The following is an 18,470-nucleotide window of genomic DNA, read 5'->3' as shown; positions in this document are numbered from 1 at the left end:
GGACAGCAGGGGACCCTCTCGCGCTGGGAAGCCACTCGGGCGGCTCGAGCTCAGACGGGACGGACTCTTTATGGCCGTCCAGCCTTGGAGCCGGCGCCTGTGAAGCCAGCACTGGCGATTGTAACACCGCACACGTGCGCTCCGCGCCCTCTGACGCGGCCTTCCCACCGAGTCAGGGACCAGGTGCACCTGCAGCCCCACGGCCTCCGGTGGGGCCACGGCCGCCCTCGGCCCGGACCGCCCGTCCCTCTTCTCGTCCCCGCCTTTCCACAAGTGCTGTGCCCCTTGGACGCCCGAGCCCGAAGGTTCCATGAAGGAACAGATCAGGCGGAGAATGCAGACCTGGGGAACACTCCAAGGGCCCCCTCCCTCCCCGCCTCCTTTCCCAGAGTTTCCCGAACGCACTGCCTGTGCCGGGTTACGTTCCTTAGTGTAGCTGCTGATACACGGGCTGCTCAGTACGTGGGATGCACGGACGTCTCCTTAGAGGCTTGTGCTCTGCCTTTGATCCTGCTGGACAGATGCAGTCACACAGCTGGGCTGGGAACGATTTGCCCTCCCCTCCCTCCTTTTCAAAACAGCGAAGAATTTCAACTGATTTTTTGAAAAAGACTCAACTTCTTGACCACATTTTGTAGTATTCTTGGGAGAAGCTGCAACCTCCACAACCTCTTCGTGGCCAGTTGCCACCTTCGTGCTATTTCTCAGCCACAGCAGAACGATGAAACCTCGCACGGCACACCCCCAAGTCCACGGGCTGCAGACTCCAAGAGACACAAGCATGATATCCCCCACTCTGCTAACGTCCTTGCTTGTGTGGAAGGCCACCCCTCTTCTGAGGCCTGTGATCCGTGTCCAGAGATGGGTTTGTCTCAGAAGTTAATGCAGGAACGGCCAGAGATCAGGGTCTAAAGGAATGCTCTTACTCCCTCCTAGGACCAGTCTTCCCAAGTTACATTTGGGCTAATTTGATGCCATCTAGACTCTGGACTCTAGATTTCGAAGTGTTCGAAAATGATTGCAGAATTGGGACCAGAGAATTTTTCTGCAGTGTAATCTTTTATCAGTGGCCCTGAGAAGGGTCATTCAAGTCCTACCTCTGAGCCATGAGTGAGAATCTTAGCAATAATTGGTTGACTGACTGGACAAAGGGAGCAAACAAGAAGGAGCCTGCTTTCACGAGTGCCTGAGTACATGTTGCCTCAAAACTCTCTAAAACAAAGCTGTTGCTTGAAACCCATTTCAGCCTTCCCCTGATAAAAGCTCAAGTCTTGAGAAATGCCTGCAAGTTGTTCACTTTTTCAATGCCCAGCAGGGATGTTTGCAATAAAGTTCACTATGATTTGCTTGAATGGCTCTCAGCTCATCTCCCCAGCTCACGTCCAGGAAGCGTGCTCAGAGCAGCTGCCAGAGAGAACACAAAGATGGGTACCAGTGGAGAGTCCCTTCCACACTGCAAGTGGGAGAAGCCTGGGGAATGCCCTGAAGGGCTGCACCGTGGAGCTCACCTGCTTTGGGTGGCTGGTCCTACACTCCAGAAGTGCTAATACAAATAATCCCTGGGCCCTGTCAGGGTGGGAGTTGGGAGAAAACTTAGAAACTGTGTGGAGATTGGAGAGGAATTGGGAAATGACTCTCCTACATGACCATAGTACGGAGCAGGGGGAGGGGAGGAACTCCAGGTCCTGAACTCAAAAGTCCAGTGCCTTTCCGCATCAGGGTGTCCACTGTTCAGTTTCCACACAGTGGTGGCCTTTGGAGTCAACTTTCCTCAAGGGGGCAAGGAATTGTTTCAGTGCCTTAACCAGGAGTCTTTTCCAGTGTATGTTCAGTGTGGAGCCATCCTTCTAAACCTCCCTTTCCTTCCCCAACACCCTGCCATCCTAGGAGCTGCACTGCTGTGATAGCAGGAGTGAAGCAGGTCTCCCAAGAGATTGGTGACAACCACTGAGGTTCTTAACCCTCGTCACCCTTGGCCAATTTCCTAACAGTCCTCTCTTCTGACAACACAAAAGTCCAATGCTCTTTCATATCATTTTGAACCTTCCCAGTAAACTGGTGTTGATGTGCAATTTGAAAAGAAGAATCAAACAAGACTTTAAAGAGGTGCTCCCATGATTCTCATGCAGATGGGGCCACATGCACTGATGAGCATGGATTCCAAAGAACAAGGGTCTCTCATGCAGACAGGAAATACACAACCCCGTGAGCAGGGCTTCCAGGCTAGCAATGGCCAATTAGGACTTAGAGGAAGCTGGTTGTGTGAATGGGGGTTGGACGTCAGGGATAGATTACAGGTGCACATCCATTTCATGGGGATTGATTTTAACCCCTAGGAAAACCAGGACTGTAGGATGTTAGGGAGGGGAAGGTTTCCTAACCCTTACTTCTGTCCTTAGTCCCATTAATTCCAGATACTCAATTCTGTATATTTGGCGCCTCCAAATTCCATATCACCCAAAGAGCCTATAGACACTGTGTGTGTGTGTGTGTGTGTGTGTGTGTGTGTGCACGTGCATGCGCAGGCAAATGATTTTGTGGGTGAGCCAAGATAGCACTCTTTTTTTTTTTTTCAAAGTAGCACTCTTGAGTCTCCTAATCCAAGTTCTCTTTCTCACAGGGTGACTAATATTAGCTGAATATATTACACTGTTTGGGTAGAGATGCCATCTAAAGTACAGAACCCCAGCTAAATGCAAAATTCAAATCAACTGGGAACAAATTTCCATTAAAAGTTATATCCAAAATATTGCATGGGACACAATTATTCTAAAAGCTGATCCCTATTATCTGAAATTCTAACTCACCTGAGCATCCATTATTTCATATGCTAAATCCAGTCACCCTATTCTACAGGGTCCTTGAAATGTAAAGGACTGTAGAACTACATGTTCCCAGAATCCAGTCTCCAGAAATAAGGACAGGAGCCACAGTATCAGCATAAAGTCAATCACTGGGCACACTCACACATATTTTGGAATATGTGTCAACTTTTAGCCAGAGAAAAAAATACAAGCATTTTTTGAAAATGAAAATAGCTGACATGTACTTTTAGTTGCATAATCCGTCTCTCTGAAGATTTGAACGTCACAGATAACACTGGTTTCCTGCGAGAAAGGGGCTTGGTGCCCAGGAGTAAGAGGTGGGAGGAAGAGTCATCACTGCATATTCCTTTATGTCCTTTGACATTGAACCACACAAAGCTATTGATTCTTTGAGATATTCCACTAAAAGAAGGAGAAATGTTAACAGTCAATGTTGAATGACAGCACAGGATGCTGGGAAACAAAAAGTAGTGATTTCTGGTCCTGCATGTGTAGGCTGCACGACCTTTGTCTGATAGGCTGGGGCTTTCCAGCAGAGGAGAGCATTAGTAAGGCTCATCCTGCTTGAGGCTGAGCAGCCTCCAGCGCCGGAGGGCGGCGAGGACAGAAGGACCCATGTGCAAGCACGCACGCAGGATCTGCTGAGACCATGCTAATTTGGAAGCTGAGTTCCATGTGGCCTTCAGGACCCATGTGTTCATCAGAATACATGTTCTGAATCTTGTTCAGAAAGTCCGGCCTCGGTTGAAGTGAGTCAAGAGCCAGGTGGGAAGCAGAGTGGGTTGAGGGACGCAAACTCAGCCGATGGATGAAAACGGAAGCAAAGGACCACCGAGTAACACCTCGGTGCTCGGAATCTGAGCAACTTGTATAAATTGCCTCAAAAGGCACACAGCAATTGTGTTGCCCCTGTGTCATTTGAGAGGGACTTGTGGTCCTTGCCTACCTGCCAGAGCCCTCAGGGAATGTCTCCCCACCCCCACCCAGGGCCCTGGCCCTCGGCCCCTCCCCCGCTGCAGAATGTCAGGAGCCCTACATTCTGTCCCTGTTTACATTCAAACTTTTCCCTCCTTAATTGGATCTTGAGCATCTGCTGCAGCAGATCGCTGTCTGGGACCTGGGCTCGACGTTTCTCACTGTGGTGGCTGCAGGGTAGCAGTGGTCCCTGCCCGAGCCTGCGGGGATGGCTTCAGAAGGAGGTAAGCCTGTGGGTTGGGCAGGTGTGTCTGCGTGCCTGCCATCCCTCAAATCCGTGGGATTCAAATGTGACACTTGGACAGGGGCACATGGGGGTGGGGGTGGGGGTTGAGTAGGGAAAGAGGGTGGGGGCCAAGGACAGCTCATCTGGGAGGCTGGGAGCCCGTGGAAACCTGCAAGGACCCTGGGGAGGAGGCCGGGTCGAGACCTCGTAGGGGAAACGCCCTGGGTGTGGAGAACGGATAGAGGCAGGCACACTGCGTGTCTCTGGAGTCACACACCACTTTGACAGTTTGTAGGAGAGGTGGCACCGTGTCGTGGTGGTGGCACAGGCAGGGTCCCAGGGAAAGGACAGCCGGGTGTGGTATTCCTCAGACACCTGGACCTCCCCCACCATAGCCTCCAAGGGACTTGACTGCAGATTCTGGGTCTCCATAGTGCCTGATAGGGATGTGGGGGGAGATGGTCTGAGCCAGGACGTGGTTCAGTGAGAAGGTCTTATGGCCAATGTCCTCCCCGGGAGCGGGGCTGGAAGTTCCTCTAACACCCCCGGCCCAGGACTTCCACTCCTTCCAGCCCAGAGCTGACTTCTCCCCAGCCCAGGTGACCCTTTTCGTAGATTCAGCAGGGACAGGGCATCCGGTGGCCTCAACCAAGGTAGGCCTTGGGTTCCTCAGCTGTTCTGGGTCCCTCTTCCTCTTGAGGACGTGCGGTCCTTCCACCTGCTTCATCTTGTCCAGTGTTTCCTGGCCAACCCTCAGCCCTGGGAGCCACCTTTGAGGTGAAGAGTCTGCTTGTATTCCTCGTCCCTGTGCCGTGGATGGGGAACAGAGTGTAGTGTGGTTGGGTGTCCCAAGCAGCATCTGTGAAAGCTGAGTCCTCCTTACAGGGGGTAGAAGGGGAGCCTGGACCGGAGGACCATCTTCTCTGGTTGTATCACATGTCGTGGGACACCTGTTGATCAGTTAGATGTGCAGGTGTGTCCCTTGTCCTCCCGAACGAGGACCTGCATGGGTTCTTCATGAACAGGCACAGGATCCAGCCCCTTTTCCTTCTGGCACTGGGCTCATGCTGGGCTCCTCGTGTGTCTTCACTTTCACTGTTGGAGCTGGAAGGGGAAGACCACAGAAGCCTGCATTCCCACAACCAGTCCCACGTGACCCAGCTCCAGAGTCCCCCCACCCCAACAGCCCCGCTGCCCCCTCTGCATTGCCCTTTGCTAATCTTCTGTAGCCACCGTGGCTGCGAGTGACAGGAACCAGGGAACATGATGCCCGCCTCACACTCTCCCAGGATCCGAGCTGCTGAGCGGTGGCAGAACCTGGCCCGTGATGCGTGTGGGATGTGGGGGTTCCTAAGACAGGGTTACGTGGGGGCTTGGAGGCCGCGTTTCTAGGGAGAAAGATATTACAAGCGTTTGTTTTCTTATGTTAGGACGGGAAGAAAGGGAGGGAGTTATACTGTCGGGCATTGGGGGTCTGAGCAGGAGAGGGGCTCAAATGGTTTAGACGCTGCCCGTTCACAAAGGCCCTTCAGGTGACTCGGACGTACCTGGGAGCAGAACCCAAGCTGCCTGGGAGCCGGCCGAGGGCATTTCCCACAGGGCAGATGTCCACCCAGCCCCTCGTCCAGGAGGACAGCCCGTGAGGATGGAGGGTGGTGTCTGGGGTCCTGGGGAGGTTCCCAGAGTCAGTGCTGGCCAAGGCTGCCTCTTCCAGGCAGGCAGGCTGTCTTGTTGAGAAGGGCGGGGACAGTAATTGTCGTCTGGAGGCCAGAGCATGGAAGTCACTCCAGGACACTTGCAAACCGCAGCTTTTCCTGTAAGTGTCCCTCCCGTGTCACGATTCCCCACTCCGCTCCCTAGTGAGCACAGGGGCCCAGGATCCTGCGTCCTGGCTGCGATTCTCCGACTCGATCTGGCCCTTCCCTTCTGTCCACAGCATCTCCAGTGCTGGGACCGCATGTGGCCATGGACCCGGAGGCCTCCGTGTCTTCTTTGACGGCACAGCCGTTCCCCCCACCTGCTGCTGGCGCCTCGCACTGGTCACCCCGGGGGCAGCACTCGCCGCCCCACGTGACCCCGCCATTCACGCCTGGCAGCCCCGTGGTGCTGCCCACTTTCTGCAGGACACCGCTGGTGGCAGGAGATGCCGTCCATGGCCCAGGTGGGACCCGGGCCTGTAACGTCATCGTCCAGGCCAGGTCAGAGTGGGGGCCCGCAGATGCCCCCCAGACTCAGACCGTCGTCCTCACCCAGGCCCCCGTTCGCTGGAGTCCTCCCGGGGCCCTCTGTGGGGGTGCTGCGTGTCCCACACCCCTGTTCCTGGCAACGTCGGCAGCGGAGAGCAGCGTGTCCGCCCCAGCCGTCGGGGGCACCTGGGCCGGCAAGGGAGGCTCCACCCCAGGCCTTCGGCCTCAGGCTCCCCCCCTGGCTGTCCGGCTGGCCCCCATGGTGCCCCCGGTGACCGCAGGGCCGCAGCCCCCCGCAGCTGCCAGGGAGGGCAGCCTGGCCAGCGGCCCCGCCAAGGCCTCGCCCGCGGACTCCTGTAGCCCCAAGAGTGTGTACGAGAACTTCAGGCGCTGGCAGTGCTTCAAGGTCCTGGCCCGCAGGCACCTCCCGCAGAGCCCCGACGCCGAAGCCCTCTCCTGCTTTCTCATGTGAGCGCCTTCTGCCCCCCGCTGCCCTCAGCCAGGACCCTGGGGTGTGCCCAGGGCGGGGGCCTCAGGGTGAGGAGAGGAGGGTGTGAGCCAGTGCGGCTCTGGGAAGGCAGTGCGGCGTGGGTCCTCTGGGGTCCCCCCCCACCGGACACGGGGTGACGGCACTTCCCGCAGGGGACCGGGGGACCAGATCACTGCCTGGCACGGCACGCTCAGTATCGTCAGTATGGAACGCAGGGTCCGGGGGCAAAGAGCTCCCTGATCCAGGTGCGGGTGGGTGGTCAGCCTGGAGCCCAGGGCCCGGGGCTGCCCAGTGTGAGGCAGTGACGGTGTTCGCCTGGAGGGGGCTGGTTTGCACGGCCAGACACCGCCTGTCACCTGCCAGCACTGAGTCACGCTGGGCGGGGGACACGTGCTGCACAGGGCGGGAGTGGGGCAGGGTGGGGGCCACCAGGCCGCAGCCACCGCCTGACCCCGAGGGCTTGCAGCCCGGTGCTTCGGTCCCTGGCCCGCCTGAAGCCCACCATGACGCTGGAGGAGGGAGTGTGGCGGGCCGTGCAGGAGTGGCAGTGCAGAAGCAACTTTGACCGGGTCATCTACTACGAGATGGCAGGAAAGTGAGTCAGGGTCCCAGCCCCAGGCCGGTGGGCGTGAGGCCGGGCTGAGCACAGGGTCCTCCTCACCTACCTGCCCAGGCTTCAACCCCAACCTGATCGACACCCACCCCTGCCTCCATGTGAAGGTCTCAGGATGGGGGCTGAACCTGCAACCCCGGGGGAGGTGGGACCCCCGCTGTGGCTGGGCCGGGCCGGATCGGCCAGCCTGCTGCCTCCTGGGGGGCCAGGACCATGGCTGCCGCTGCCGGGCACTGCCTCTTCCGGTCCCCCCACGGCCTCCGCCTTTGCTGGGCTCCACGGCCGGGCCCCTCCTCAGTGTGGCCTGGGTCTCCTCACCCCCAGGTTCATGGAGTTTGAGGCAGAGGAGGAGATACAGATTCAGAAGCTGCAGTGGGTGAAGGTGGCCCAGGGCCCATCTGCTCCAGCCCCACCCAAGCCTGGAACCCAGGGGTCCCCAGCCCTGGAGGGGGGCCGGCAGCCAGGTACAGCACCCGCATTCCCAAGGGAGCTGGCGGCCGAAGGCAGTGGGGCCTAGGGAAGGCCGCCGTCCCCACGTCCTGTCTCCTCCTTCACGTGGGCCTTGGTCTTTCAACCAAACCAGCCGCAGAGAGCCTGGGGTCGTAGCTGCCCTTTGTCACCGTGAGATATTGACCTGGCCAAGTTGGTGACTACTCTCCCACCTCCCTGTCAAGGGACCCAACGAAACTCTGCCTGGAAAGCGGGCTGCGGGGGGAGACCCTTGGAGAATCGGTGGGTCCTCTGTTGTTCACAGGAGACGCTATTAGATGATCCTCCCCTCGGCTCCCCCGTCCCAGGGTTCCTGTGGCTTCAGGTGGCCCCGATCCAGCCCTCCACCGACATCAGTGTCCCCCAAACCCTGCCCTCTCCACAAGCAAGCTGGAGCCCCTCTCACCTCCTCCCTCGTTCCCGCTCTGCCTCAGCCTGCATTCCCAGGAAGGCCGGCTCCAGGGCCCAGCCACCCTGCCCGCAGCCACACAGACCCCCGCAGCCCAAGGCACCCAAGGAGATCCCCCCTGAGGCTGTGAGAGAGTACGTGGACATCATGGAGGGGCTGCTGGGGCCTGCCTGCTCAGCCCCGGGGGCGCTAGCGGGTGAATGGGGACAGGACGGAGAGGAGCCACAGCAGGACGAGGACGCCATCTACCTGGACCCGGGTCTTCTCAGCTACATTGACAAGCTGTGTTCCCAGGAAGACTTCATCACCAAGGTGGGCTGGCCCACAGCCTGGCGTCTGGAAGATCCCAGGCATTGCCACTCCGACACCCGGAGTGGGGCTGTGCCTAGGCCTTTGGGATCAAGCTCTGTTCCTCGTTCCTGAGCTGTGTGTGCAGGCACGTGTGTGTGCACGTGTGTGTACTTGCGTGCATGTGCTTATGAGCATGTGTGTACTTGCGTGCATGTACGTACATGCAAGGGTTTGTATGTGTGTGTATTTGAATGAATGTGTTTATGTGCATGTGCGTGTGGGTACTTGCGTGCATGCATGTGCGTATACTTGTGTGCATATGTGTCCATTTATGTGTGTGCATGGGCGTGTACTTGAGTGCATGTACACACATGCAAGTGTTTGTGTGTGTACTTGTGTGAACGTGCTTACGTGCGTGTGTGTGTGCCTGCGTATAGGGTGCATGTGTGTGTGCTCTTGTGTGCATGTGCATACATGTATGTGTGTGCATGTGCATGTACTTGTGTGAATGTGCTTACGTGCACGTGTGTGTGCCTGCGTGTAGTGTGCGTGTGTGTACTTGTGTGCATGTACGTACATGCAAGGGTTTGTTTGTATGTGTACTTGTGTGAATGTGCTTATGTGCATGTGTGTGCCTGCGTGTAGTGTGCTTGCGGGTACTTGTGTGTATGCATATGTGTATACTTGTGTGTTTGTGCGTCCATGTATGTGTGTGCATGTGCGTGTACTTGAGTGTGTGTACATACATGCAAGTGTTTGTATGTGTGTGTACTTGAGTGAACGTGCTTACATACATGTGTGTGTGCCTGTGTGTGTGTGCATGTGTGTACTTGGGTGCATGAACGTACATGCAAGGGTTTGTATGTCTGTGTACTTGTGTGACTGTGCTTACGTGCATGTAAGTGTGCCTGCGTGTAGGGTGCACCTGTGTGTACGTGTGTGCGTGTGCATCCATGCATGTGTTTGTGCCTATGTGTAGTGTGCCTGTGTGGGTACTTGTGTACATGAATGTGTGTGTACTTGTGTGTGTGTGCACATGTGCAGGTGTGGGTGAGCCTGTGTGGGTGTCTGTGTGTGGCCTGTGTGTATGTGTACGTGCATGTCTGTGTGTGTATGCATATGTTTGTGAGGATATGTTGGTGTCTACCATTTGAATGCTTCTGTGTCTCTGTGTGGGCACATATGTGTTGGGGGGGTGTGTGCATACGCATTTGTGTGGCTTTTGTATGTGCATATGTATATATGTATGTATGTATGTATAGGCTTTGTCTCTCTGTGTATGCATGTGTGAAATTGTGTTGTCTGCATGTGTGCCTGTGTGTGCCTGTGTGTGCGTGCGTGTGCGCCTGTCTGCGTGTGCGTGCAGCCAGTGACCATGATGGTTCAAACATCCTGCCTTGTGCAGAAGGCGGGGTGGGGCTTCACGTTACCACTTTCCCTCCGGGTCCTCCTTGGCTCACAGGTGCCCCCTGCCAAGGTGCCCACAGCCTGTTCCTTCTGTCCCAGGTGGAGGCAGTCCTTCACCCGCGATTCCTGGCAGAACTGCTTTCTTCAGAACCACAGCTGGATCTTTTGGCCCTCGCTGAGCAATTGGAGCAGGAGGAAGGACTCTCCCTTGCAGAGGTGAGCAGGGCAAAGAGAGACGCAGGAGAGGACCTGAGCCAGGGGAGGGAGGGGACCCAGGTGAGCCAGGGGAAGGGGGGGCACTCAGTACACAGGCACACGTGACGCGGTCCCCCGCTCCCCTGCCTAGGAGGCATGGCACTGGGGAGGCGAGCTCCAGGGCAGGTACTGAGCAGAGAATGGCATCTACAGGATGGGGAGCCTGGGGAGGGAGGGAGGGACTCAGGGGGATATCAGGAGAGCCAGGGCCTCACGGGCCACCCGTCCCCTCCTCCCACCCCCCCCCCTCCGCCCCCCATGCCACCGTCCCACCTCCCCTCTCACACTCCCGTGCTGGCCAGTCACCGTCACCTCCCTCCTCCCAGCTGGTAGAGAAGAGACTGGTGGCCTTGGCGGTGGAGGACGGTGTGCCCACAACCCCGAGTCACTGTGCAGCGACACTGGGCTCCGGGCCCGAGGGTGAGGCCAGGGCCCGGCCAGGGGTCAGCCGTGAGGCCTGCCCAGCAGAGAGCGAGTGCCAGGACCTCCGGAGGCACAGCCGGGCACACGCGCACCCGTGCAGACCCAGATCCTTTGCCGCGTCTCCAGGACAACAGGAGCTGCCTGCCCTCCGGGCTGGCGGGCTCTCCTCTCCTCCCCAGGGGCCAGGGCGCACCCCTCCTCGGCCGGACCCCAGGGATGCCCCCGTGTTCAGAGAGGCCCCCCCTGCTAGGGAGCCTGGCGGGCCAGCAGATGGGTCCAGTGAGGACGAGGAGGAGCTGCCCAGCCTGGCCTTCCTCCTGGCCTCTCGGCACAGCCTGCTGCCCTGGGGGCTCTCCCAGAGTCCTGCTCCGGCCCCGGGCCTCCCCAGCCCTGGAGGGCGCGGGCCGCGGGGAGCTCCCCAGGCCCCCGCTGCTCAGAGAATAGGCCGCGGCCCAGCCGCTCCCCCAGCTGCCAAGTCCAGAAAGCGGGCTCTGTGTGCGGGTCTGGCCGCTGCCGGCAAGACGCCCCTCGCAGGGGCCAGCCTCAGGGGCTCGGTGCGGGCCTTGGCCGTGGGGCTGCTTCGGCCCTCTCTGCCTCCAAAGAGAAGGTGTGGCTCCTTTGTCCCAGGGAGGAGGAAAAAGCAGCACTGCAGCCCGTAGGGAGCCCTGGGCCCACCCTTCAGTGCTGATCCTGGCTGGGGGGAGAGGGGGAGGGCACGACTGCGGGCGGGGTGGCAGCAGCCCCCAGGGGCGCTGCGTGGACGTGGGAATAAAGATGGTTTTGCTGGGAAATGCGTCTGGGCCGCTGCATGGAGATGCCCTGGCCGGAGGGAAGGGGTCTGGGAGGGGCCTCCAGGGGCTTGCGGTCACCATGTGCGTCCCTGAACATCCAGGGATGGGCGCCCTCTGCACCACAACCATCTTCCAGAGTGCAGTCTGCAGTCAGCCCTGTCTTCTCCGGGAGCTGCCCTCTGCCTCCCTGCGGCGTCCAGCCATGGGGCTGAGCTGGGGCGGGGAGGGGGGGGCTTGGGGAGGGGGGGCTACATCCTCCTTGGCTCCTCCAAGGCTCCCTGTGTGGGCCTGAGGGAGGGCACAAGGCCTGGCCTCAGGGGACAGGCTCTGGGGCTCTGGCCTCCTGGTATGAGGAGCATCTTCGAGTCCCAGTGGGACCGTTGAAATATGAGGGATGGGGGGGTCCTCTTCATCCCCGTGAGGATGGACTCGGGGAAAGCACGAGGCGGGACCCGGGGGCCACCAGCCGGGGTGTGCGTGTGCTGTCCCAGGCGGCACCTCCCGGTCAGCTCACTGGGCCTCCACAGGGAGCCTGGAGGGAGCCAGGCTTCACCGTTTTCTGAGGACCGTGGGCTCCGGGAGGCCAGGGGATGAGGGCAGTCACGGGCGCCAGGGCGGCCGCCACACAGCGTTGGCTCCAGAGTCCTCCTCCTGCTCCCCTAAGAAGAAACCCCTCAAAGTAGCCATGGAGTCGTGGGGAACTCCCTCGCATCCAGGTGCACGCCTGTCCCCACTGATGACGGTGTCATGTCTTCTGATGGCACCCGGGCAGTCGGGCTCCCTGTGGCCCCCCTGTCCTGGCTGCACGTTTGTTCTTCATTCCGAGCTGCGGGGTGTCCTACAGGTCACTGTGCGCTGGGCGGGAAGGGGGAGAGCAGGCTGGTTTGGGGAATCCTGGCCAGGGTGCCCCCATGCTCCCCAAACGCTGATCTTGGGGAGGCCTGCCCGCACCCATGCCTCCATCGGTCATCAGCCATCACTGGGCACGGGTGTCTTAGGGGGCTCCGGCAGAGAAAGATGGTGTCCGTGGCCAGTTGTTAGGACAGACAGTGCTGAGCCATCCCCGGAACCCCTACAAGCATTTGCTCTGGAGATTCTGGGCCGGGAATCAGAGGGCTCGGAAAGTCCCCACTTGTGGTCCCCACGACCTACTTGATGGGACCCTTCCTCCAGATGAGCTGGCACGAGTCCCCACAGCCTCGCAGGTCTCCTGGGAGGCCCTGGACGTGACTCACGGAGTCTGAGGGCCCGTCCGTCTGGGACGCCTGCGTGCCAGCCTGGGCTCTCTCTCGGTGCTCATTTTAGCAAAATATCTTGCGATTAAGCTGGGCTGTGTGAGGGTTCATTTTCCCTACTTCACCGCAGTCTCTGAAGGCCAGTCTCCACCCTCCTCCCACAGTCTGTCCTTTGGAACGTCCTTTGTCGTGGTTCGTTCCGAAGATCATGCTTCAGGGCCGTGTATTGTGTGAATTCGTACAAAGTGCATGGATATTAAAAGATGTTTTCCAACCCCACACACAATCTACAGAGGTATCCGTAAGGTGTTTCTAGGTTGTAAGGCTCCTAAAAATATATAAATAGAACAACTGGTAAAGTGCTCCTGCCCTTTACAATCTGTTCATATGAAAACAGCCAATGCAGATTTTTCTCTTGCAAATTGTGCTGAAGTGGATCCTCAAAACCATCTATACAGACCAACCTATGCCACTGGGAGCACAGTGGTGTTATCAGTACCGAGAGGGTGATTCAGATCACACACCATCCTTCCCCCCCTATTTTTACCTCGATGTTGGCTTTGCTGGATCCCTTGTGCTGTCCCAGAAAGCAATGGATATACCACTATTGTAGTCTCTGTGTACTTCTGATAAGTACGTCTTGTAGGCCTGGAGTCATTTTTTCAGGGCATTCGCTATTGGTTGCTCTGCGTGTGCAAGATATTGACAACCTCTAGATAAAACTGACATTAAAAGAATTTTCTCCAATGGTATTTGGAGAACAGTCATAAAGTAAACAAACATAACTGCATTATACTCTAATGTGTCCAAAGTTTAAGCTTTAAGTTATATATAGATAAAAATGAAGATAAAGTTTTTCCCCTCAGTTCAGCAATAAGACCAGAATATCTGCTCTCATCTCTCCTTTTTCAACTTAATATTGCAGGTCCTAGTTAGTATAGTAAAGCTAGAAGTGGAAATAGAGGCATACGGTTTGGAGAAGAAGAAATATATCTGTCATTATGTGCTGATGTCATTATGTGATGATGAAAATTCCAAGGACTCTACAAGAAACTCATAATAAATTATAATAGATTACTTTAGCGAAATCTCAGAATACAAGATCAGTGTAATATGCAACATCGATCATATTACCATAGTCTAGCAACGAACAATTGGAAATGAATATCTAGAACATATACAATCATTCTCTCAGAAATGAGATGTTTGGTGTAAGTCTTTTAAAAAATGTAAAGGACCTGCACAATGAACCTTACAGAACTGATGAAAACAAACAAGCCCACGTAAGCACAAGAACATACTGCTTTCATGAACTGAAAGAGTCAAGGTAGTAGATCGTCAATTCTTGTAAAATTGATAGACAGGCTTAAAATGGAATTCCTGTCAGTTCCCCATAAGGCTTTTCTTTGGTCAAAATAGACAAACTTATTCTAAAACTTACATGGAAGTTAAAGGAAGAGTGACAGCAGCAAAATGATGGACAGACTAGGATGGTCCAAGCTCTTGTTTCTGCACAGAAAATTAAAAAAAAAAAAAAAAAAAAAAAAAAAAAAGAAAGAAAGAAAGAAAAGAAGAACACACACACACACACACACACACACACACACACACACACAAACTCTCAGAAACCTCTAAACCAACTTTATAGGAGCTCCAGAAAATAGCCAAAGGCTTCCAGTGACCAGCATATGCCCAATCAAGAAAAAAACATCTTCAAAAAGGTAAGAAGGTTTTGTGGCATTTTACCCGCCCTTGTCCCATACCTCCCAGCAGGGCCATGGTCTTAGTTCTGTGCAGGAGCAGGGCTGGTCCCCGGTTCCCCTCCTCCATTGTGGGGAGCAGAGCAGACCTTCCTTGCAGATAACTGTGTTCCCTCATTCCAATCTGCCTGGGGACCTCCTGAAGGCCTGGAGGGAGATGTTCGTGTGTGGTTTGTACAGGTTGGACACAGGTGGGAAAAGGCAGGTGCTGCTCCTGAACCTACAGGGCACCTCTGAACCTACAGACGCCTGAGCTAGGAGATTCAGGCTGGGGACACGCAATTGACCGTTTAAAGCTCAGGAGATAAGCTAAAGTAAGACTTTGGGAAATGAGGATTTTCTAAAGCAGCCTGTATACAGGGGAGTTTAAAAAGCCATGTGCAGGACAGGCAAGAATGCTCAGAAAAGTCCTGAGAAGACCTCAAGCTTCCACCCCAGGCTGACTCCTAGTCCAGAGCAAGCCTAGCAAAGGGGGAGGGGGGACAAGGACTCCAGCACAGAGCCAGCATGCCTGGGGGACGTAGCTGTTCTCTCTCATTATTTGTTATTTTTGTTTGTTTATTTGTGTCAGCTCTGGAGATTCAAAGAAATCTTTCAAAACATAAGCTAAACACAGACTAAAGAAACAAAGACTTCAGTGTTTAAACTCGACAAGTAATCAATCGTCTTTGCAAAAAATAATAATAATAACTGGAGGTGTGCCTGGGTGACTCAGTCATTAAGCATCTGACTCTTGACTTCGGCCCAGGTCATCATCTCACAGTTCATGAGTTCTAGCCCCGCATCAGGCTCTGTACTGAGAGTGCGGAGCCTGGTCGCGATTCTCACGCTCTCTCTGCCCCTCCCCCCCTCTTTCAAAATAAATAAATAAACTTTAAAAAAATGGAAGCATCAAAATGAACACACTACTACAGACTTCAAAAATAAGTAAAAACCCAACAAACCATGGGGAACAGGAAGATTCTTATTTCCAGAGTTACCAATGATAACCAATTTCCAACAAAAAAGCCACAGGCATACAAAGAAACATAAAAATAGTAAGCTCATCTTGACAAAAGAGCAAAAGCACTTCTATGAATGTAGGATAGTTGTTTTATTTGTTTGTTTGTTTAGCAAGTATATGAGTGGGGGAGGGAAACAGAGAATCTGAGGCAGGCTCTGCAGTGTCAGCACGGAGCCCCATGTGGGCCTCGAACTCCTGAACCCGAGATCATGGCCTGATCCAAAAGCAAGAGTCAGATGCTTAACTGACTCAGCCACCAGGTGCCCTGAGGATAGTTGTTTTAACGAATTGTGTTGAAACAATTGAATGCCCACAGGCCAAAAAAACAAAAAACAACCCCCCCCCCAAAACCTCCACCTAAACTTCACACTTTATATATAAAAATGAACTCAAAATGGATGATACATCTGTACATAATGTAAACACATCTGTACGTAATGTAAATACCTCTCTACATAATGTAAAACGTAAAACTATAAATCGACAAAAACATAGGAGAAAATCTTTATGATTTAGGGTGAAGCAAAGGTTTCTTAGCCATGACACCAAAAACGTGATCTATAAAATTAAAAACTGATAAATTGTAATCATCAAGATTACAGACTTTTGTTCTGAAAAAGACCCCATGAATAAGATGAATAAACAAATTGATATATTGGTGCCACCCTCAGAATCCACTTCGATTTCAACAGTTTTATATGTACTCATTTGTATGTTTGTGTATAATTTTTTTAAAGCGATTCTTCTTCTTTTTTTAATTTAAATTTTCATTAGTTAACATACAGTGCAATATTGGCTTCAGGAGCAGAAGTCACTGATTCATCACGATATGAAATTTTATGACATGGACTCGTATAAACACCACAGTGAAGAAGATGTATCACCGGGGTCGTACCTAATGCTACTCTTCACAGACCCGCCAGCCTCTCCTCCCTCCCTGGGGTCCTCCATAACCCCTGGCAACCGCAAACATGTTTTCCATCTTGACAACCTTCTCTTCTTAAGAATGTTGTATAAAAGGAATCATATGTATGTTATATAAGCAAAATGTTATATCAATGATTTTTCACTCAGAAAAATCCCCTTGAGATCCATTCGACTTGCACACATCAATTTGCTCCTTTTTATCAGAGAGTAGCATTTACTAGTATAGCTGTACCACAAATTGTATGGCTATTTACTGATTGGAGATCATCTGGGTTGTTTCCAATTCGGGGTTCTTACAACTAAAGCCACTGTGAACATTCACGTACAGGGTTTTGCATAGACATGCTTTTCATTTCTCTGGGATAAATGCCCAGCAGGGTGATGCTGAGGATTTGGTAAGTGTATGCTTATTTTTTTTTTAAAGAAACTGCAGTCTGGGGATGCAGGGGACTTGGGTGGAGTCTAGGGAGTCTGGAGGGTGCATTTGACCTGGAAGTGGTGGCAAGAGTGTCTCTAGTCACAGGAGACATGGGCCACTGTGGTTGTAACCCAGGTCACAGGGCACTCGAAGAGAGTCACAGGGGTATCTAGGAGCACAGAGATCTTGGAAGTAACCAAAGAGGTGTTGGGGGGCACCAGAGGCTTGAAAGGAGTCATAGCAGTTTCTGGAGGCACAGAGGACATGGGAGGATTCCCAGAGATTTGGAGTGCATGGCAGCCTAGAAGCAAACAGTTGTCTGAAGGAGGAGTGGTAAGACCCAGGGAACACCAGCATCATTGGGTGGATGGTGGGTTCAGAGAAGCACCAGCAGCATCAGGGTGCATGAGGGCCTGAAGGAGCACCAGGACTGTCTGGAGGTGTTGTGATGTGTATGGTCACACGAGGGATGTGGAGGGAGTTGCAGGCACGTGTGGGGGAGCAGAGAACTGGGAGAAGTCACAGGAATGTTTAAGGTACAGGAGATTTGAGAAGAGTTCTCTGCCCAGGGTCCCATGAGGCTGAAGTGGAGATGTTCACTGGGCTGCTTTCTCATTGGGAAGCTCTGGGTAGAAAATCCACTCGCAAGCTTGTCCTTGCTCCTGGCACAATTCAGTTCCATGCAGCAGAAGGTCTGAGGCCCTGGTTTCTTCCCAGTGTCGTTGAGGGCCACTCTCAGCTTCATTAGGCCAGTGCATCCCTTGCCGTGTAGCCCCACCATTTTCATGCCAGCAACACCAAACCTTTCTCATGCTCTGAACTCAGACGGGGATCACACCACTGGCTTTCCTGGGGCCAGTGTGCAGATGGCAGATCATCTGAGCCTTCACAATCATGTGAGCCAATCCCTCATAGGTAAACAATCTCTGCCACTCCCTCTTTCTTGCTCTCCTGATTCGTATTAGCTCTGTTTCTCTGGAGAACCCCAACAAATGTAGCAACCACTATGAAAGTCACTAAAAATATAGGTATAGAATTAACAGAGGAATTAGATGGTACAATAAAAAATGTTAGTGGAAAAGACAGAAGTAGAGAAGTAAAAGTGGGGGAAAGATAAGAGAAACACAGAAAACAAGTAGCAAACTGGAAAATGTAATTCAAACCACATCAATAGTCACATTAAGTACAAATAGACCAAGCACTCTAATTTAAAGATAGACATTGAAAGACCATATTACAAAATTTAAAAAACAAGGCCCTTATAAATATGATCCCTAAGAGGAAGAAGGAAAGAAATGAGAAATTAAAGTAATCCAACTTTGAATGGAATAAGTAAAACTTTTATTTGCAGAAGTCATGAACCTCTATGTAGAAAATTCTAATGAACTTGCCAAAACAAGAGACTATAGTTAATAAATAACTTGAAGATCCTAAGAAGCAATATTTCTTACAAAAGTCCATGATATTTCTGTATACTAGCAATAGAAAGATGAAAATAAACTAAAATAATTTCATTCACAATAGCATAGAAAATAGATATAAGTTTAATAAAGAAGTACAAGATCTGTACATTGAAAACTATAAAACATTGCTGAGAGAAATTAAAGATCTAGTTAAATGGAGAAACATATCTCACTCATGGATTGAAGGATTTCTTTTTTTTTTAATGTCAGGTTTATTGATGTATAATTCACATATAGCTATGTAATCATCACCACAATCAAAATATAGATTGTTACATAACCCC

General features: G+C 53.2%; 1 protein-coding gene across 2 annotated transcripts; it reads left to right on the top strand.

Annotated features, from left to right (window-relative positions):
* The first annotated feature begins 1,095 nt into the window (after nt 1-1,095).
* On the top strand, nt 1,096-11,350 carry LOC122205294 (NUT family member 2G-like). 2 transcript variants are annotated; one of them, XM_042913562.1, is made up of 7 exons: nt 1,096-4,024; nt 5,963-6,680; nt 7,169-7,297; nt 7,640-7,779; nt 8,239-8,525; nt 10,011-10,127; nt 10,493-11,350. In XM_042913562.1, exons 1-7 carry the CDS (start codon nt 4,009-4,011, stop codon nt 11,246-11,248), a joined length of 2,163 nt encoding a protein of 720 aa, XP_042769496.1. In that variant the 5' UTR covers nt 1,096-4,008; the 3' UTR covers nt 11,249-11,350. The 2 variants fall into 2 exon arrangements, with proteins under 2 accessions (XP_042769496.1, XP_042769497.1); XM_042913563.1 differs by lacking the exon at nt 1,096-4,024 and adding an exon at nt 5,501-5,842.
* The last annotated feature ends 7,120 nt before the right edge of the window (nt 11,351-18,470 follow it).

This window comes from Panthera leo, chromosome D4, assembly GCF_018350215.1.
Source record: "Panthera leo isolate Ple1 chromosome D4, P.leo_Ple1_pat1.1, whole genome shotgun sequence".
NCBI classification, from domain to species: Eukaryota; Metazoa; Chordata; class Mammalia; order Carnivora; family Felidae; genus Panthera; species Panthera leo.
Note: the sequence above shows the minus strand (reverse complement) of the source record. Positions and strands in the feature narration are given on the sequence as shown.